Here is a 21199-nt window from a genome sequence, read left to right on the forward strand (position 1 = left end):
ACAAGGAGCTCTTGTGAACGGGCTGGTTCCACCTTTGGCCTGGCAGCACATGGCCAGACTCTTCCCCATCCCCACTCGCCAGGGCCCCTTTGTGGGTCAGCTGAGGGGGCAGGGCTGGCACTTGGGTCGGGACTGGGAGGCAGGGTAATTTCACCCGTTGGTGAGACGCCCTTCATACGCTGGTGCCAACCGCCTGGAAAAGAGCTCAGGCAACACCTAGCACTCCGTGCCAAGCCGCCTGCTGGCCTTGTGGCCCCCGCGGAGGGTCCTGCGCCCCAACCCCATTGCTCACGGCCTGAGTCCCCTGCCCCAGTTCCTGGCAGGGAGCAGCAAAGCTGGACCTCAGGAGTTAGGCGCTACTCCTCTGCACATCTAAAGCCCCCCTTTGCAAGAGCAGTAGGAATTTCAGCATCAAAAGGAATGGAAACGTTGACAGCAAATTTAGCAGGTAAGAGACAGGTGTCGTGCCCCCTCACAAGCCTCCCTCCACCTGCCCTCTTGCTCCTCCCAGGCCACAATGGAGGCAAACACAGTCCAAAGGAATGACAATAAAGGAGACTCAATGAAGCTCACTGGCACCCAGGAAGGCACCCAGAGAAGCTGAGCAAATGCCACTTTTTCTCACCTACAGCAAAAACCAGCGTGTCAACAACAACCTCCAGCTTTTCCCGGGCATTTGCACCCCAAACCTGCCCCTGCCCCACACCTCAAGCCCTGGGGCTGACCTTGCTTGCAGACAACCTTCCCCCCAGACACGTCCTTACCAGCAAGAGCCAAGCCACAACTGCAGGGGCCAGATCCAGCAAAAAACCAAGACGCCAACTCTGCCCCTCATCCACCCAGGTTTGGGGCTAGGGAACACTACCACACAAGAGCTGGCAACGCTGGCCTCTGGCTCATTTGCCCACAGGGCATATTCTGTCCCCCGACAGTAGCGCTCTTCCTTCCACGCAAAAGCAGCAGGCAGAGGCTGCCAGTTTAGCTTTCAGCATGGAGCGTCCCTGACATGCTCCTGTTTCCATAATTCCTGAAAACGATCATTTTTCTGATCTTAAGCTGTAAGCAGCCTCTACGTCGTCCTTTTTGCTGCCATGTATTCCCATTTTCTTTCTGTATAAATAGTGCTGAAGGCAGCACTGACAAAGTGCACTTTTCTCAGGCCACGAGAACTCGGCATTATTATCAGATAAGCCTCCGTTGGTGATTTCTCTCCCCTGGCTGCGCAGCTTCCCCTCACAGCAGGAACGGCCCACCTGGGACGCCTCCGAGGAGCTTCTGGGCAACTGAGCGAGAGTCAGAGGCCCCAGAGGCCTTTCGTCAGGGGAAGGGGAGCTATTCTTTTCTACGCCTCCTCTCTGGACCAGCACAGCATCAACTGCTCTGAGGCTCCTGCAGACCAGAGAGCTGCTTGGTGGCCCGAGCTGCGCACAGCCTCTGCAGGCCCTCCTGCACCACAAGCCTTTTCCAGCCCCTCCGGAAAGAGGCTGCCCACCTGGGGGTCTCTGCACAGTGGCACCAGCCTGGCCCACCCAAGCTGGCCTTTGCTGCGCTCCCTCCTCACACCTGGTAAAGAGCGCCTTCTCGTTCTTGGCATCCATCGTCAGCTTGATGGTCTCCTGGCCTGAGCCCGTGCTGATGGTTTCCGTGACAACACCCGCCGCCTTCTCCTCCTCTTCCTCGCTGTCCGAGCCGCCAGAGGAGCTGCTGTCCGAGGCCACCAGAGGCGCTTTCCGTGCAACGCAGACGTTCCACACGCAAGGAGAGGCAGCGCTGACTGGACGGGGAGAGAGAGTGTGAGGCCCACCCGGCAGGGCTCTCCTGGGACGCCAGAGCAGCAGCCGCGCGGCAGCAGGACCTCCGAGGCACAGACTCTGCCGGAAGGGGAACGCCTGGACTCTGAGCAGCAGAAGCCCAGGCTCTGCCAGGATGAGGCCCACCCTCTGACTTGATGGGGAATCCTTAAAATTTCTGCAGAAATTGCAGCAATACCATCTCCATGGAGAGCACTCTGGCTCCTGCTCTGTAGAAGAAGCTGCACCTCACAGGGGCGGGGCTGGGGCTGGCAATCTGCCCCCCAAAGCAACCCAAGGAACTGTTGGCTTGTGCTTGAGTCTGATCTCTCCTTCCTTCGTTATTCTTTCAACCCTATGAGAAACCTCTGCTCCCAAAGCCCCTCTAAGCCTTCTGCCATCGGGCCTGGGAGCTGCTGCTTTCTGCTGCCTCCCAGGACACCCCAATCTTAAAAACGGGGGTGATGTCCTGAGGGACCAGCTGGCTGGACTGGGTGAAGTGCCCCTCTTGATATGGGGAGGAAGGACAGGCCGGAGAAACGGCCAGTCCCCCTCCCCTGGTCACTCACCCACAGGGAAAAGGGCTGGGAGCTGCCCTCACAGCCTGAAACGCCCCCCCTTGCAGGAGATGAGCCGCACCAGTTGCCCACCCCCCCCAGCTCCAGGCAATGCCCTAACACTGCCTCCTCCCCCCCCCCAAGAAAGGGGGAGCGAGTGCAAGGCTTCCAGGAGTGTGGGTAAGTGTGAGGGGGAGAAAAGGGGCTAACTGCCCACCATTGGCCCCCTTCCACGTGGTGGTGGGGGGGGGAGGAAGTACTCACAGTTCTTGTCCTGGCTTTGCTTGGGCTTCCCTTCCAAATCACTGCTCTCGGTATCCACGGGAGAACTGCACCTGGGGCCGGCCTCCGAGCTGGAAGGGAAAAGGCGCTGAAGGGGGGTGTTTCTCGCGCTGGAACCGGGGCTGCAGTGCAAGAGGATCTTGCCAAGGGGTCGGCAAACTAAGGCCCCCAGGCCGGATCAGGCCCACCTGGGTCCTAAATCTGGCCCGCACCGTGAAGCTGGAACCTGCCACGCAGCTGAGACTTCCGGCGCTGGGGACGGAAGAGGCCAAGTGGCGGCAGCTCTGCCACTCAAATACTGCACCTGGTTCACCCCAGTGGCATTGGATTGGCAGAGATGTCCCCACGCCTGGCTGAGGTAAACCACGCATGGAGTTTGATTGGCAGAGCCGCTGCCGCTCGGCCTCTTCCTCCCGCCGCCGCCCTGGTGCTCCTGTGGGACAGAGAGCGGACGAGAAGCAGAAGCAGCCCCTGGGAAGGTAAGCACAGCAGCTGGGGCTGGGGAGGAGGACTACTTGCCCCCTCCGCCTCTTCTTCCAGCCCCCCCCCCCCGGTGCCACTTCTCCAACCCGCCACAAGGTCTGAGGAACAGTGGACTGGCCCACTGCTGGAAAATTTTGCTGACCCTTGATCTTGCCTAAAGCCCATGGGGGGGGGGCACCAGCAGGAAGAGAGGGCAGGTCAGGGCCTCTGGCCGGCCTTAGTAGCTTCCAAGAAGGAAGGAAGGAAGGAAGGAAGGAAGGAAGGGGGCACGCGTCTGGCTGCGGACAGAGGCCAAGCACTGGAGGAGACAGACCTTTGACCTGATCAGGCACGTTTCCCATTCCGCATGCTCCTCTGTGTCCCGGAGGACGGCTGCGGCTCACTCACCAGCAAAAGGGCTGGAAGTCTGTGAACTTGGCCCAGCCTCTCTCTTCCGGCGTCTTTGTGTCTGGGGTGGCAGAGTCCCACACGCTGGATCCAACATCCATGGCCACACACGATGGCGGGGCCTTGGCGTTCACCGGCTCAAAGGCAGCCGTCCACCCAGACCCTGCAGAGATGGAATCAGTCAGCAGTTCCTCTGAGTCCAGCCTTCACCAGGTGGCTATAGGCCTGCAACTGCCCGGAGGAGCCTGGCTCAGCCGCCAGAGAGGGGAGATCACAACCACATGGGGAGATCAGCTGGGACTGAGCAGCTGCGTTCAGACAAGGAGCAGCCACGGCCATTGCCATGGGATGCGGGAGAAGACCAGGGCAGGGCAGGCTGGGGGTGGGACCCTCTTGACTGCTAGAGAGCTCCCTCTAGTGGGGAGGGGGAAAGGGCCTTCTCTGGCACTCACCACAAGGGATGCTCTCTCTGCGGAGATCAGGGGGGCACGCACCGTGGGGTGCTTCTGTCCCCAACCGAAGACCACCCTGCTCAGTTGGGTGCCCTCTGACCCTTGTTTTCACTAGGCTTTAGTGAGGATTTCTGGCTTTTTATTCCTGACTGTCAAACGAATATCACTGGAAGTAATTGCTACCGTTTACTACAGTGTGAGGCACGTGGCAATTCTTTTGGAAAAGGAAAAAGCAGCACAGAAACCTTTCCTTCATGAAAATGAGGGAAGCCCACCTGCTCAAAGCCGCTGGTCGCAGGAGCAGCTCCTGGCCAAGCGCAGGGGGCCCCACAGCCCAGCAGAGAGCCGCTCATGGGCAGCTGCTTTTGTCCTGCGGAGCCAGGCCCTCCTGCACCCCCCACTGGGCGACCAAGGGGGAGGGTCTGGAGTGATGCCCCTCCCACAGCTCCCTTCTTTTCCAGCAGGCTTCCCTGGTCACCCCCGAGCACCCTGGGGTGCGTCATTCCAAAAGGGATGGTGCTGCGGTCAGGCAGCCCTTCCAAATCCTCCAGAAAGACCTGCTGTGCAGAGGTCCCATGTTGGCAGCCCCCGCCCCGCTCCTTCAAAGACCTCTTACCTTCAGGAGGGGGCGCTGCCGCCCCTCTGCCCTCTGGGAGGCTGCCGTTGCCCTCGGCGTGTGCAGGAGGGGACGGCTGTGGCACAGCGGCCTGTTCGGACTCCTCCTCCCCAGAGTCTGGGCTGCCATCGTGGCCTCCGTTCTCCAGGTCGCTTTTGGAGGATCCCTCCGACGCACCGGAAATGCCAAACCTGAAGGCAGGAACGGAAGGCAAGGCAGCCATGAGGCTCCTGGGAGGCCCCTGCAAGTTCCGGGACCAGCCCCCTACTCTGACACTCTCAGGACGCCTGGGGAGCACTTCAAGGTCCTCTAAACTGACCCCCCACCCACCCAACCAGGCCACCCAGGTGAGCCACGGACTTCCTGTTTCAGAAGGAATAATCCTGTGAGCTCCTCAGTCGAGAAAGTTGGTGCAAATTTTCACCTGTTTTCAGTCTATTTTTAAGAAGGAATCGGGTCTGTGTGTGTGGTTTGGGAGCTGCACGGTCAGGGAAAAAACAACGCTGTCCAGGGTTGTAAAGACTGTGGAGAGAATAATTGGGTGCACTCTTCCCACCTTGGATCAAATCTATGCTTCCAGGTGCCATAAGAAAGCTGCAGAGATAGTGCAGGATAGTGCGCACCCCGGAAATGATCTCTTTCAGCTTCTGCCTTCTGGAAGAAGGTCCAGGGTTCTAAAGACTAGGACTAGCCGCCTGAGAAAGTTTCTATCCAAATAAAATTTTGGTTTTAAACGCAGTGTAAGGTAGTCTCTGTGGGAGCATATTGTATTTAATTATGGGGTATCAGAGTTTTTAGGGGGCTAACCAGGCTGGGATAGCAGACTTGTTGGTTTCTGAATGTCTGATGTAGATTTTTAATTTTGTTGTTCTGTATGGGACAATGACAATAACGATTATTGTATCGTATTGTCCATTGTGCTTCAGTCACCAAAAGCAAATAGGAGGTCCCTCCATCACATATAGGGAAGGTGGTGGACGCTCCTTCACTGGAGGTGTTTAAGCAGAGGTTGGGGGGCCATCTGTCATGGATGCTTTAGTAGTTGAGACTCCTGCATTACGGGGGTTGGACTAGATGACCCCTGGGACCCCTTCCAATCCTACAACCCCATGATCCTATTGCCCCTTGGACAGACCTAAGGAGAGGCGGAAAGCCCCCTTACCGCGTCCTGGACTTGACTTGGGCGGTGTAGCTGATTTCCTTCTCCTCCCAGATGTCTTCCTCTTCCTCGTTGTCATCAAACTGCTGGATTCGTTCGCTGCAGCAGGCTTCAAACAGGGATGCGTTGGGCTGCAGTAAAGGGGGAGACGGAGGGTCAGGATTCGAGGGGCTTCCAGAGAAGCTGCCGCTGCCATCGCCTGCCCAGCTCTGGGCCTGCGCCTCTCAGTCCAAGCGCCCAGGAAGGCGCCAAACAGAGATGGTGACCAGGGGCCCCAGAGTGGCTGCCCCAAGTCTCTGGTGCGGAAGCATGTGAACTGAGCAAAGGGAGGGCATCGTGGGATGCTGTGCATCCTCTCCCCGCTCTGTGCCATGACGGCCTCCTGCCTTCACAGAGGCGGCACCAGGGAACAGCATCCTCCCCAGGGAACATTCCCTCTGCGCTGCACAAGCAGACTCCTCATGAGGTGGCAAGGAGAGGGAAAGCTGTGTGTGATGCCCACATGCTGGTGGCACTGCTGCCCCAACCGCCTGGCAACGTGGCCCAGCGGCTTCACTGGAGGTGCTGAGCAGCACTGGGGGCAGGGCAGATGGCAAGAGAGCGGCCGTGAAGCGGAGCAAGGAGCCCCGTAAAGTGGCTCCCCCGACCGACACAGACAGAGATGCCCAAACACACCCAGCCCAGCTGCTTACACTGTCATCGTCGGCATCAATGTGGAAGTTGATCTCCGCAATTCTGTCAAAAGGTGCACTGGAAAAGAGGGAGAAAGAAGCCCATTGGGAGGGGGCTGGAAGCAGCTCCCACCTCAGGGACCCCGAGCAAGGAAGCGGCTCTTCAGAGGGGATGGGCTGGCCGACCAGACCAGGCTCTTGCGAGGATGGAGGGCAGAGAGAGGCCCCACAGAGCCTGTCCTGAGCTCCTTGGGGAAAAGGCCGGGCATCGAGGACGTCTTTTTATCGGCTCATAGGGGACCAGCATGGATAGCTGGCCCTGGCAAACACTTGATGTTCCCTACCCCTATGGGTGTGATTCGTGGGCTGCCATTTAATTTCATCCTGGTTTTAATTTTAAGCTGTATTTTAATCAATTGTTTGATTTTGTTTTTAGTGTATCATATATTTGGTGTTAGCCACCCTGAGCCCGGTCATGGCAGGGAAGGGCGGGGTATAAATAAAATTTATTATTATTATTATTATCATCATTATCCAGCAAACCTGCCCGTGCGCTTGCAGAGAAGGGGGGCTGCAGGGGTCTCCGTCCAAAGCTGCTCCCCTCACCCAGGTCTTCATTCACAAAGAAGCTTCCCAAAGGGGAAGGGGGCTCTTCGGCTCTGACTGGTCCCTGCAGCTGCCTGCCCCTCCACTTTCCTGCAGGCAGCCTCCCCTCATTGCACAGCATCCTTTCCTGGGGGCCAAAGGGGGATCCACAAACAGCAGAACGAAGGGCTGGGTGAATGATTCAAGTGCTCCCTCACAGGGTTCCCTGTGACCTCCAGGAGAAAGCCTTGCCCTGCCCTGCCCTGCCCGAAAGGGGAGCTCCTCCCTCAGGCCCCTCTGCTTCCTGGCTCCATTTCCCAGACGGGGAGACTGACCTGCTCATGGGGTGAAGACCAAGGGGGCAGAGGGGGAACTCACTTGATGTTGTCATCCTGGTCGGAAAACTCTTCATCGTTGAAGCCAAACTGATCCACAAAGTTGGCCGTCATCTGCTGGATCTGGTACTCCGAGAAGGCCTGGCAGGGGAGAGGTGGGGAGAACAGCTATTGCACCATCTACACAGCACCGGCGCTGAGCCCCCTGCCGCCCCAGTCAGCGCTTGGAGCCCCTTTGTGACCAGCGCTGGCCAGGCCTCAAACAGGGCCGCTGAACAGGAGGAGGAGGAGGCTCAAGCTCCGTGCCTGCCCCCCCCCCCCGCCTCGCGGGAGCCAAGATGTTCACAGACCACCTCTCCTGAGTGGCTTCTAGCCAGGACACAGAGAGAGGAGCTACACTGAGGGTGTGGAACTCCCTGCCACGGGAGGCCTGCCTTGTCCTCCTCTACCCCGCCTTGCAAGCCAGCATTGGGGCCTAGCAAGTGGCTGGTGCTCTAGTGCTCCTCAGAAACCTTGTCTGTGCTGCTTCTGCCTCTTTGAACAGCTGGATTGGAGCAATTTGGGATGATTTTTATGCTGTAAAGCAGAGTGGGAGTTGGAAGCGCAAGGACGGTCCCAATCCCAGCCACCGCGACTGCTGCAGAGAAACACCTGGGCTGAGGAAGACCAAGCGCTTCCTTCCAGGTGGGAAAAGCCACACTTTGGGCCACAGTTTATGTAGGGCCTTCTCGGTAGTGGCGCCCGCCCTGTGGAACACCCTCCCGTCAGATGTCAGAGAGAGAGAATTAGACTTCCTTCTTCCACAGACATCTGAAGGCCCAAGCCCTGTATTGGGATGCTCTGGGTATGTGGCGTTTTGTTGCTGTTAATAATTATGTTACTATATTATTCTTATTCAACCTGCTCTTCAGGAAACACAGCCAAACAACCAAGATAAACTCATAATAAATCCAAACACAGCGGAGCCATAAAATAAAATGCCAAAGAAAAATGCTAACAGCATTACATTCTCACGACAAGGCCAGAGCCAGCTACAAAAGACTTCAACCCAGCACCGAAAAGGAAACTACGATGGCAGCGGCAGGCACTCCCCCTCTCAGGGCTGTTGTGGGGCTTAAATGAGGAGATGGGGTGGGCTGGGGGCAGAGAGCCCCATATGCCACCCTGTGCTCCTTGGGTGAGAATGCAACAAATACAGAGCAATGATACGAACCATCCCAGGCCCCCCTGGGTGTAAGCAGGGAGAGAAGATGCCCAGAGCAAGAGCCTCCTCCATTGCCTGCCTGCTGGAGGACACCTCCTTGCTGCAAAGCCCAAGCAATTCTCTTGGGCAGCCCTCAGAGACAGCTCTGCCCAATGGTCACAGAGGGTCGTCTAGTCCAAGCCCCTGCAATGCAGCCGCCCCCTTGGCCAGGCAACAGCAGGCTCTCCAATGGACAGCTCTGTAACAGCAACAGCCAGAGGACATCCTGGAAGGAACCCTACCTGCTGGAGAGAGAGCTCGTTGGGGAAGGCTCCCTCCGCGTCCTCGTCCTCGCTGGAGGAGTGCAGGTGGTGCGTGCTCACCTGCGAAGGAGAGGACCAAGGTGAGCAGCTAGGCCAGCGGGGGCACAACCAGCTTCCTCTGCTGGGGAGCCCCGCACGTGGCAGCTCAGGGTATCCTCAGAACCCTCCCAAAACAGAGGCTCCAGAGGGAGCGGAGGGCAAGCTCACCAAGTCGACTGTATTCCTCCGGTTGGCCTCCATCAACGTCTCCTCCACAAAGCTCTCCCACCGTCCTCTGCAATCCTCAGGCAGCCCTGCAAAGGAAAAGGAGAGGCAGGCCTGGGTTAGGGATCCGACTGTGGAGGAGACCCCTGTGCTGCTCCTTGCGGGGGGTGGGGCGTCCCTGGCCAACAAGGGGCTGGAATCTCGGCCTGGCCACTATCAGAGACCCTCCCCCATTATCTAGCCCTCCAGATGGGGCTGGGGCCCCAGGACAAGACGACAGCACTGCTCGGCCTCGTGTTAAAGTCACGTGGATGGCAGAGTCAGGAAGCAAATACACATTGCCCCCCCCCACCAGAGCCAGGAGAAAGGGACCCCAAAGTGCTTCCCCATGCCTCCTTCCCCCCCAGGCACTGCCCCATTGCTGCCTCTCTGACCCCTCATTCCTGCTCGCCCTGCTTGCTACACATGGCAAGGGCTCCTCTGCCCTCTGGGCAAAGCAGGAGCCACCGGCCTTCCTCCAAACCCCAAAGGCTGCCCTCTGCCAGGAGGGATGGATGGGGTCCCTTCTGCCCACCACAACCAGCTCCTCAGACCGTCACCCCATGAAGCTCCTTAGCCAAGAGAACCTGGAACCTTTTTCCACAATCCTCCCCCCCCCACACACACATTCCTGCCTCATTCTTCACCTCTGAAGGGTTTGCAGAGCAGGTCACAAGAAAAGCCCTCCCAGTAGGAGCCCCAGATGACGAAAGGGCAGGTAAGGAAAAAGCGGAACAAAACCAAGGAGAAAAGTGGAGGCAGGCAGCCCCTGTTGGAAAGGGAAGAGGGTGGGCTCTCCTTCAAGGGAGGCTGCAAAGCAGAGGCTTGTTGGGGGATCCGGGCGCTGCAGCTCTTGCACTGCAGGGGGTTGGACTAGATGACCCTTGGGCCCCTTCAGGGCTTGCAGCTTTGGGCAGGAGCCAACCGTCCTGATCAGGCTGGCCCTCAGCCAGAAAGGGGTTGGAAACACTGCTCCAAATTGGGTGTGGGGTTGTTTGAAACCCAGCAGGACAAAGGCGTCTGTGGGTGCAGGCACAGCCCACGGCCTCAGCATCCAAGACGGGGGCCACGGATAAGGCCTTGCAGCCGCCCAGAAGGGAGGAAGCAGCTGGGCTCCCTCTGTTCTGGAGGCGGCAGCTCTGGGGCCGGGAAGCCACTGGGGCCTCTCCAGACACCCCCAGGCTCCCTGACTGCACCCCTGATACTAGAGGGAGGGAGCCACCCTCCCCAGACCCCCCACTCAGATGGCAGCCAGACTGCTCTGCGAAGAGAAGGGGCTCGAGACGCCAGAGGCTCCTTCTACCTCGGACAAAATCGCTGATCTGGGTCTGGACGGGGCCCTTCTCCGTATTCTGCACTACTGCGTTGGCAATCCGTGTCAGGTGGCCCATGTTGCCTCGCCTCATTCCGCCTTCTGCCCTGGAAAAATAAACTGTGAGGAGCGGCTCCACGTTGGGAAGGTCTCTCCTCAGCTGCTGCCTGAGCCACCCGTGGGCTGGGAGGACTGCAGCAGCTCGGGGGCAGAGAGCACCTGCCTGGAGTGCAGAACTCCCAAGGGCATCTCCAGTCCAGGAAGGGAACACCCCCCCCCCCGAGAAACACTTCTGCACCAGGAAGAATTTTCCGAAGAGGAGAGCCTTTCAACTGTGGAATGGGCTCTTCTTCCCTGGAAGTTTTTAAGCAGAGGTTGGATGGCCCAGTCCGTGAGGTTTTAGTTGAGATTATTTTATTGCTAGTACATATCACATTTCTACGCCCCTCATCGTCTACTGACTCGTGTTGTAAAAGGGAGCTGTGGGTGGTGCTGTGGTCGAAACCACTGAGCCTCTTGGGCTTGCCAATCGGAAGGTCGGCGGTTCCTGTATTGCAGGGCAGGGGGTTGGACTAGATGTCCTTTAGGGTTCCCTTCCAACTCTAAGAGCAGGCCTAGGCAAACTCGGCCCTCCAGATGTTTTGGGACTACAACTCCCATTATCCCTGACCACTGGTCCTGTTAGCTAGGGATGATGGGAGTTATAGTCCCAAAACATCTGGAGGGCCGAGTTTGCCTAGGCCTGCTCTTAGAGTCTACGATACCCTGGACAGCCACTCTTAAGCCAGGGCAGAATCAACACTGACACATTAGTTAGGAACTGAGGGGTGTCAGGAAGGCCTCGCTAACCTCGTAGAGGTGAGGCACCCACCCGAGGGACCCTCACCAGGGGGAGATCAGCTCTTGACCAAAGGCTGCTTGCATGTCACAGCCTCCTTCTTGCGGCTGAGGAGGCTGTGGCCGGCTGGTGCGGACACTTCTGGGCCTGTCTGTCCCCTGGACTGCCAATGCCATGGGGGACAGGGCTCTTTGGAGGAACATGCAGAGCCAAGACCCCAGCAGGAGGGGAAGGAGCCTTACTGCATTTTGTCGTTGGTCTCCCAGGCATCCAGTATCCTTTGGACCAGGCAGCACTTTTGGAACAGCTGGAAGGAAAAAAAGGGGGGGGGACAGGCACATCAGGGCTATCCCTGAGAGCAGAGGCAGCACTAGGGCCAATCCTGAGCCCCATCACAGCAGCCAGGGGCTTCTCCACCCCCAAGACCCCTGAAGCTCAATTTCTCCAAGGGCTCAGCACCGCTCTCGCCCAGGGCCTCTCACCCCACTGAACCCACCCAGCAACACAGACCTCCCGCCTGGCCAGGAGGTGCCAGGAGCAAGCCAAGAGAGGTGCCACCAATGGGCTCGTCTGCTCTGGCCGCCCCCTTTGGCAAGACGGGGGTTCTGCCCCAGGGCCTTGAACCACTCGCCCTGGATGCCGGCAGACAAGCTCCGAGGGCAGCAGGCGTTGTGTGGATGGGGCTTGGGGAAGCCTGTCCTGGCTGGGATTATGAGCCTCCTTACATGGGTCACCATGATGTTCTCGGGACGGCAGCTGCTGCTGCTGCTGTTCTCCGGGGCTTCTGAGTTCCCCGAGGCTGCGCTCCCATCCGCTCCCTCCTTCTCTTCCGCCTCGCTTGGGGCCACTTTGCCTTCATTCACAGAATGCGCCAGGATCGCTGCGATGCACAATTCCACTTGGAAATGCAAGAAATTATTCCACGTGTACTTAAAAAACAGGTCCTGGAACAAAATCAAGGAGGCCAGTGAGCAAAGCTCTTCCATGGAGGAAGTGCGTTCCCTCCACCCCCACCGAACAGCCCTGGAGGCCAAGCTGAAGCCTCTGCCGCCCAGCGACCTCTCCCTGCCCCCCCGAGGCGCTCCTCACCAGCAGCAGCTCCACGGTGTTGAGCCGGCACAGCTCCTGGTTGATGCTGGGTGTGTTGGTGTGCAGAAGGGCAGCGACCAAGCGGGCAGCATGGAGGCGAGCGTTGCCCAGCGGCTCTTCCAAGACTCCGATGGTCGTCAGAATGGAGGCCGCCTGCCGCCAGCAGAGAGACAAAATGGGCTTCTCAGGCCAGACCAACATGACGCCCCCGCAGAGAGCCTCAGCTCCTCCTGTCCCCTGCCCTGCACCCCACAGCAAGGGGGCTGGTGGTCAGAACAGCAGAGCACAAAGCTGCAGGAATCCTTAACAGGGTGCATTGGATGGAGGCAGAAGCCACGCTCTCTCCTCTGGGGAGACGAAGCAGCCGCCTGCCTGCACAGAACCTGCACTCAGCCCTTCACCCAAGAAATGCGTAACAGGGATGGCAGTGGTTTTTATAGGACTGATGTGAGCTGCTGCAGAAGTATGCAAGCTTTCAGGTTTCCACCTGATGAAGAGTCCCATGCACTTCAAAAGATTCTGTCCTCTTCCAATCCCAAAACAGAAGCCATTTCGTTTTGTGTCTCCTTGGTGAAAATTAAAAATTCCACAAACCAAGCTCAAGTCTGAGCAAAATAGATTCCCAATCCCCCAATGCTTCCTGGATTTCCCCTCTGATTACCGAAGTACTAACTGGATCTGATGGATCCCACCATCACCGATACACACCGTACATCTATATCTTTAGACACACAGCCTCCTGGGGAGATTGAAGAAGGGTTTGAGGAGAAGCGGGGGGGGGGGGAGGAGAATCTCCCTACCTTGGGCGGGTGCAGCAGCAGCTGGTGGAAGTCCTTCAGCCGCGGCTCAATGCCACCCAGGATGCTGCTATTGACAGTGCAAGACCTTTCGAATCCCTGAGAGAAAGAGTCCACCAGCCCCTCCACGCTGCGGGGGGAAGAGGCAAACCCGGCTCAAGACTCGGGAGCTGGAGAGCCCTACACAAGCGGGCCTGCTCCTCCGGCGCCAAGGAAAGCAGACCCTCCACTGTCAGCATGTCTCACAAGATGTGAGGTCTTGCACGGACCTCCCATGACCTTCCCACAGGCCTCACACAACCTTCCCAGAACCCTTTCAGCAGCAGGAAAACCCAAGGCAGAAATAGCTTCCTCCATCTTGCTTCCCAGGCTCTGGGCAGGTCATGCGAGATCTTGGACGGCTCCTTCCAACTATTCCCTCCCCACAAGCTCTCCGTTTATTTACCTATTTTCCTGCCACTCTCACAAAGTTGCAATCATCTGAGTAAATCAGTCATAAGTTGGGCTCTCCTGTACTTCGCTTATTTATTTTAAGCAAGCGTTCGTCAACCGCCTGGCCAGGCGCCCAAGAGTCTACGTTCTACCCTGAAGTCTCTGCTACGATGCATCTGGTCGGCCCCCAAACCAGCTTACCTAGTGCGCCTCGGCTCCAGTAACGTCAGCAGAGCCTGAGTCCCATTCACAAGGCAGCTCTCTGTCTGCTCACCATCAAACATGTTCTTCAGAAGCTGCTCCACACATTCCTGCCTGGAAACACCAAGGAAAAGTTAGAGACCATTTTTAAGGGGGTCCCGAATCCACAAGTCAGGATGCAGCAACGTTTTCCCCAAACAAACATCTATGCCTTGGCCCCCTCCCCATCCCTGGCTTCCAACCTAGCACAGCCTGCCCAGAGAATGGGGGGGGGGCTGCCTGGCTGGGCACTGCTCCCCCTCCTCTCCCCCCTCCCTGGCTGCAGCTGGGTCATCAGCCTTCTTAAGCAGTGGACGCTGATATTCAACAACCCCCCTGCGAGGTGGGCCAGGCTGTGAAAGGAGGAAAGCCCAAGGCTTACCCCGTGAGGCTCCTGGCTGAGTACAGGTTTGACCCTCGGCCTCCTAAGTCCAACCCTCCAGACACGACATCACACTAACTTTGAAATCTCCAAAGGGCAATATGGAAATATTGTGAGAGGCAGGACTGAGACTTGGAGTTGCTTTGACATTCAGACCGTGGGAAGTTGCACAATTAGAATTAAATGCAGAAGATAATTTGATTTTTAAAAATATATATATATTTTTATTTTTATTGGATTACGATTTGATATGTTAATTGGATGTTTTTTATTGGAAAATTGATAAACGTTCTAACAAAAAAAAATCTCTGAAGGGCTGTCACATGGAAGATGGTCATCTGCCACGACTGCTTTCGCTGAGATTCCTGCATTGTGGGAGGTTGGACTAGATGCCCCTTCCAACTCCACAGTTCTCTGATTCTAACACAACATCTCCACAGGAAGGGAGCCGAGCTGTGAGACCCAAATCAGGTCCAGTCCCCTGGAAGCTGTGCTCCTCATCAGCCAGATGGGTGGGGTATAAATAATAAATTATTTTTTTAAAAAAAATCAAGGAGATGCCTGCCTGCTCTGTCCAGCTGAGGAAAACCTCAACACCCTTTTATGAACATCCACAAGAAAGCGGCCGAGAGCAGCCCCTGGTGCTCCCAGCCCCCCCCCCCCGGCTTCTGTCTGCTGTACTTACGACTCCAGAGCTGCCAGAAGTGGGTCGGGCTCAGCCACCTCTTGGAACTGGCTGCTCTGGTCCCTGCTGAGCCTTATGATGTCACACAAGGTCTGGGAAGCGTTGGACTGCCTCTGCAAACAGGAGACGAGTCAGTGGTGGCAAAAGGGGTCTCCTCTCAGCCTTCAAAGAAAAGGGGGCCGGGCAGCTGACAGCAACGCAGAACCCCAAAGCCCTGGAAATGGAGGGAGGTGGCCAGTGGCCCCCTCTTGACTGAGCTTCCCTTCTGGGCTAAAGCTGTGAAGATGGTGCAGCACAGCAGGAAATGACTCTAAAGGTGAGGAGTTCCAGACTGAGGGCCTGCTTGAAAAGAAGTCCTGCCTGCCTTCTGTGCCCAGGAGTGGGTCTGCCCTAACACATCAACACACTCCCTTGACCTCTCAGCTTAAAAGCTCCACTAAGGGAAATTTTTAATGTGTGATGGTTTATCATGTTTTCATATTCTCTTGGGAGCCACCCAGAGTGGCCCGGCCAAATGGGTGGGGTATAAGTAATAAATTATTATTATAAGGACAGGCACAATGACCCCAGATTGGGCTGCCTCAAAATCAGAGGATTCCCAGAGGGTGGAGAGCAGGATCAGGCCCTTTCACTCGATGATGAGGAACCTGTCACCCCCCCCAAGTGCTCATGGATGTTAAATCCCACCCTCCCTACCCATACTACTGTCAGGAGGGTCCCCTGCTCCCCACCCGTTTCAGGCCGTGGGGAGTGTAGTCCCTGGACAGGACACCCCAGGCCAAAGCAAAAGCAGATCCTTGGCAGCAAGGTGGCAGAGTCTCCCTTGTGGGACTGAGGCCGGCCGGCCCACTCTAAGCTCTCTGAAGAGGCTGCGGCTCAACACTGGGTGGACCTGAGCCAAAGGCCACAAGAGATGCTAATGGGTGTGTGAAATTTTGAAACTTAGCACCCAAAGGGGGAAGCAGACCAGATGGCACAGAGGGGGGAGGGTGCGGGGGGCAAGCAGGGCACTGCCTGGCTCCTCATCCTCCCAGCACTGAAGAGCAGCGATGGCAGTGCTGACTGGCCCTGCCTGGGACCCAGGAGGCAGCCGCTCTCTTCCTTTCAGGAACCTCTACAGAAGTGCCAGGCCCTTTTTTCCTTTCCACAATTAAGCATCGACACCATAGCTGACCATTCTACACTGGCACTGCCCAGAGCTTCCTGCCCACCCTCTCCCACTGCTCACTGGCAAAATGTCTCGGTAGGTTCTCCTTGCAACAGAGCTTAAGCAGAACAAAGGAAAGGTTTCTGCTAAGATGCTCTGAGACAGAGCTGGAGAGACCCACGACAGGAGGCTCCACTCACATCCTCATCCTGGTCGGGACGGATCAGCTCCACGAGCCGCTGGATGATCTGTGCTTCATTCAGCCACTGCAGGGAAGGAGAGAAGAGGAAGCAGCGCCAGTGAGAAAGTCGCCCTTGCGTGGCCCACCACCAGGCCCAGGGGCTGGGGGAGTTCCCTTCATGGCCCTGCCAGTCTGGAGCTGGCTTCTCTCTGCCCTCCAGATGAAGCTTCACTTTCCGCACTGAAAATAGCAGGTTCAGGTCTCTGGCCAGGTCAGTTCCTTCAGAAGCCGTGGCGGGGAGGGAGGCAGTGGAATACAGTTGCACTTCGAAAGTCAAATGGGATCTGTTCTGGAAGTTTGTTCGACTTCCAAAACATTTGGGAACCAGGACGCAGTTTCTGATTGGCTGCAGGAAGCTCCTGCAGCCAATCGGAAGCCGTGGAAGCCACGACGGACGTTCAGGTTCCAAAGAATGTTCACAAAGAGGAACACTCACTTCCGAGTTTGTGGCATTCGGGAGCCAAAATTTTTGACCCACATTTGACTTCCGAGGTATGACTGTACAAAGCCCAAGAGGAGCCAACTGAGGTGTTTCTGCAGAGATTATGGTCTCCATTTCTTAAAGAGATCAAACTGGAAACAGCAAGTGCACAAGAAGAGTCCTTCCCCAGCAGAGAGCTGGCAGGCAGCCTCACTTCAAGGCCTTTTTATGAAGAGAGGCCTGGGCAACCATTTGAATTTCCTGACCAGCCCTTCACTTGACTCCTTTTGTTCTGTATTTATGGTCGTTCATAATTTGTCTATCCCGCTGCACATTGCTAAGACGGTATGAACTGGCAGCACCTAAACACTTCCATAAATAAAGAGCGCAGGTCACATGGCCATTCTGCTTCCAGGCCAGCCTGGCCTTGGCAAAGGGACGCGGACGGAGCCTCCAGCATCCGAAGGAGCCAGTGGAGAACAGCCTTGCAGAGCTGCTCTTCTCAGCTCCCTACGAGGTCAAGGCCAAGCCTGACAGCAGAGAGAAAGCAAAGGAGGCCAGGAACACTGGCGCCTCAATTCCTGCCCTGCCCTGGATGACCCTCGGGGGTCCCTCCCAACTCTACACTTCTACACCCTCTGAGCCCAAGAGCAGCCCTCACATTTAGCACTTCCTGCCTCAGCGGAGCCGGCTCCACGCAGCTGATGAGTCGCAAGAGGAGGTCCATCATGGCAGACGTGTCGATATGCTTCAGTACCAAGTCGAGGAATTTGGCTTTCTTCCGCAAAAATGAAATTACCTAAAGAAAAAAATAGACAGATCAGAAAGATACAGTGGTGCCTCGCAAGACGAAATTAATTCGTTCCGCGAGTTTTTTCGTCTTGCGGTTTTTTTCGTCTTGCGAAGCACGGTGTCGGAAAAGTTTTGGAAAAGCTTCAAAAATCACCAAAGTCTTCAAAAACCTCAAAAAAGGCTACCACACCACGTGCTACGAGTTGCTCCTCGAAGTCAAGTCACAACTGTATTAACGGTTTTAAGAAAAAGGAAACAAACTTGCAAGACGTTTCCGTCTTGCAAAGCAAGCCCATAGGGAAAATCGTCTTGCGAAGCAACTCAAAAAACCAAAAACCCTTTCGTTTTGCGAGTTTTCCGTCTTGCGAGGCATTCGTCTTGCGAGGTACCACTGTAGCTAGCTAGAGACAGCCTTGTGAATTAACCCTCAGCTGCCACCCAAAAAACAGTCAAGACCCAAAGGAGGCAGGCTGAGCCTAAGAGGGGAGACTTCGCCTGACCTGCTCTGTCTTCCTGGCGATGAGGTTGCCGATGGTCTTGCTGAAGAAACTGGCCAGCAAAGGGTTCAAGGGTGGCTCATGGTCGAGGAAGTCATAGAGGATGTTCAGCAAAGCCTCGTCCCCTCCGAGCCTGTCGTTGATCTGCGGCACATCAGACGTCAGCAGTTCACAGGCTGTGTTGGGGTACCTGCAGGGACAGAGCCAAAGCCAGGAGCTTGGGAAGCTGCTGCCGCTGGTGCCAAGAGCCCAAAGGCAGCCATGCAGAGACCCACCAGGGATGCCAGCAGGCTCCAGACACACCCCAACCACCTCTGCCCTGAAATGTGAAAGGCAGCCATCTCAAACTAGGGGCAGCTGGACATGCAGCCCCTATAGAGCTTCGACCAGAGCCAACTCCTGACGGGAGTTGATGGAGGAAGCGGTTTGTCTGCCAGCATAAATCCCGGTTCACAAAATGGAACTTGCCTCTTGGAAGTTCTCGGGACGGGTGATGTGAATGGCAATTCCTCTGGGATAAGCAGGGCTATGCTTGGGGTGGCAAGACTGCCAGGGCAACATCCCTGCCTCGGATCCCTCAGAGCTCCCCCCATCAGCCTCCATGGCTCCAAAGCCTCTCTGCCAAGGCGCCATCCAAAGAGAGCAGCTGGCGCTGGCTGGATGCATCAGGATCCCAGCTTCCCTGGCAGAGCGGAGCGTCCTTCTGGCCCAGGGACTCTGCTACCTTCAGGCTCTGAGCTCCTTTGCTGTCTGCACAGGGCCTCTTCAGAGACAGCCCCAACATCGCTGGATGCCCTCGCCCTCTAGATACACACACAGATCTGTCTCTTCATGTGCTGCTGGCTTGCTTTGTTGCCTCCATTATTTTTATGTGCATGTCATTTTGTGAAAACAACTGGCTTTGGGGTTTTATTATTGTTTTGTTTCATTGCAAACTACCTGGGAAGGGACTACTGAAAAGCGCTCTATAAAGCTTGCATGCAAAGGAACGAACGGCTCCCCCCGCTCTGCCACAGGGCCCTATCAGGAAGGCCACGCCCCCCCCTTCGCTGCCAGCTGGCAGGACTTTCAGGGCCGGGTACCTACTTGAAGCGGACCTTCTCGTCCATGTCCAGTGGGGGCTCATGGGTGATGAGGCTGACCAGCTCCTCCATGCAGTGCTGCTGACACAGGAAGTCCACCAGCTTGTGGTTCTGCGCTTTGCACTCCTGGAGGATGTCATCTTCGTCCATCAGCTCGAGCAGAGTCACATCCTCCTTGTCCAGCAGCTTGTCAACATGCGACGTGGTGTTCAGGTCAAATTTCCAGAACATGGTGAGAGTGAGCACCGACCTGCAAGGAGCCGGAGAGAGCAGCAGCAGCAGCAGCAGCACTGTCAGCATAAGGCTACGCCAGAAGAGTTCCCCATGTCCCCCTTTCCCTGCAAGGCTCTGTGAAGGCCTGGGTCAGGGCCCGAGAATCCCACAGGAACAGATGCACTCTGGGGAAACCGGGGAACAGACGAGCCCGCCCCTTGGAGAGACTCCATCTTCTGCTAACTGGGCAGGAGTCCAGGCTATGGGGAAATGGGTTATAAACAGCCTCTACCTACGGAGCTCCCTTGTTGATTTTATTTATTTATTAAAAATACAGTGGTACTTTGGTTCTCAAACTTAATCCGTTCTGAAAGTCTGTTCCAAAACCAAAGCTTTCCAAAAGCAAGGCGCGCTTTCCCACAGAAAGTAATGCAAAATAGATTAATCCATTCCAGACTCTTAAAAACAACACCTAATACTGCAATTTAACATGAATTTTACTATCTAATGAGACCACTGGTCCATAAAATGAAAGCAATAAATGATGTACTGCAGTCACAGAATCAATCAATCAATCAGTAGCTGAACTGGGTTCCACACAGTCCCAAAAACAAAACAAAAAGAGCCACAAAAACAAAAACGCAAAATAAATAGACAGAGCTCAGTGTAACACTCAAAACGGAAGTGTAGCACTCAGATCGGAAGCATAACACTCAAAATGGAGCACGTATGGCTTCCAGAAAAAGTTTGCAAACCGGAACACTTACTTCCGCATTTCCAGTGTTTGAGTACCAAGGTGTTTGAGAACCAAGGTACCACTGTATTTATATGTTGCTTGTATCACAGAAATAAATCACAGCGGTTTACAACAATACAGAAAAACAAATCATACAGCAAAATCCTAACAAATTAAAAGCAAGTTAAAAGCTAAAGCCTTGACCACAAACATCAGGAGACCCTTGTGGGGGGCTGCGGTCAGCAGGTGCCAAGTCCCGACGTTCTCCTGCCCCTGCTAAAGCTGAGCTCTCCTCAGGTTAGAGGTTCCTCTTTCGTTTCCCACACAGTCCTAGCAAGACCAAGCGCTCCCTCCCTCCACCGACACGCAGGTCACTGGTGTGGCAGACGGCCTTTTTCAAGGACTGTGCAAAACCCAACAGCCCCCAGAGGAGTCAGGCTGCCAGCCATCCAGTCAGGCTGCACTTCCGTGCTGCAACACTCTTCAGCTGCGTTTTGACCCCCGGGCCCCGGGAGCTGACCGGGCTGCCCCTCACCCCCTCTTGCAGCCACTATTAACATGGCTGCAGGTAGATTTTCACTCCAAATTCAACGGATGATTCAGAAGAAGGGAGCACATCCAGTCTTCTGGCAACCATCAAGAAAATGCTGGCTCCTGCAATATTTCCCAAGTGAAATGAAGTCCAAACAGTTTGCACCCCCCCCCCCAGCATAATTCAGGCAGGACACTCCTTGGTGTAGGCTGGCTCCCTCAGCTTAGGATACTCTGAAAAGCACCACGTTAGTGAGGGACACAACAGAACTGGCCCCCTGCCATCTCACGGGGTGGCTGCATAAACCTTTTCCAAGGGGTGTGTGCAAGGTGGCCAAGTGAGAAAGGGCTTTTCGGCAGGGATTCCTCGTCCTGAAACACTTTCCTGAGGGCGAGAGGCCTGGCTCCTAGTCCAACGGCTTTTTGGCCCCCAGCTAGGACTCTTTTAGACTCTTTCAGGCTGCGTTTGGCAGACACTCACCAGGTGAGTCTCAACTGCTTGTTGTTCAGTAGAGATAATCTTACAGCAGGAAATGTATCCTTGAGGGATCTTTAGTTGCAGGTGGCTTTTAACATTTCTTCCCTACATAAATGACCTTGGGGCCTGCGGGTGGAAGGGGACACGTTTCTTGCTGTAAAACAATCCTAGGCAGCAGGGCAGCGGTGGACCAGATGCCGTTCAGCTCAAGTCAAGCTGA

At 55.9% G+C, this 21199-nt stretch overlaps 1 protein-coding gene across 3 annotated transcripts in view; it reads right to left on the minus strand.

The window, feature by feature from the left end:
* The window catches only part of PPP6R2 (protein phosphatase 6 regulatory subunit 2), a 54047-nt gene that overhangs the window by 13814 nt on the left and 19034 nt on the right, over positions 1-21199 (minus strand). For all 3 annotated transcript variants that reach the window (XM_081022724.1, XM_081022726.1, XM_081022725.1), the window contains exons 3-22: positions 19026-19271; positions 17943-18129; positions 17312-17449; positions 16189-16254; positions 14842-14954; positions 13736-13849; positions 13106-13232; positions 12306-12458; positions 11942-12160; positions 11459-11523; positions 10370-10485; positions 9031-9116; positions 8803-8883; positions 7361-7458; positions 6419-6476; positions 5730-5857; positions 4568-4758; positions 3500-3662; positions 2612-2700; positions 1564-1774 (exon numbers count right to left, since the gene is read on the minus strand). In XM_081022724.1, coding sequence (XP_080878850.1) covers positions 1564-1774; positions 2612-2700; positions 3500-3662; positions 4568-4758; positions 5730-5857; positions 6419-6476; positions 7361-7458; positions 8803-8883; positions 9031-9116; positions 10370-10485; positions 11459-11523; positions 11942-12160; positions 12306-12458; positions 13106-13232; positions 13736-13849; positions 14842-14954; positions 16189-16254; positions 17312-17449; positions 17943-18129; positions 19026-19252 — 2630 coding nt within the window. In that variant the 5' untranslated portion in view covers positions 19253-19271. The remainder of the gene's footprint in view (positions 1-1563; positions 1775-2611; positions 2701-3499; positions 3663-4567; positions 4759-5729; positions 5858-6418; positions 6477-7360; positions 7459-8802; positions 8884-9030; positions 9117-10369; positions 10486-11458; positions 11524-11941; positions 12161-12305; positions 12459-13105; positions 13233-13735; positions 13850-14841; positions 14955-16188; positions 16255-17311; positions 17450-17942; positions 18130-19025; positions 19272-21199) is intronic.

This window comes from Podarcis pityusensis (assembly GCF_964106645.2).
Source record: "Podarcis pityusensis genome assembly, chromosome: 10".
Lineage (NCBI taxonomy): Eukaryota > Metazoa > Chordata > Lepidosauria > Squamata > Lacertidae > Podarcis > Podarcis pityusensis.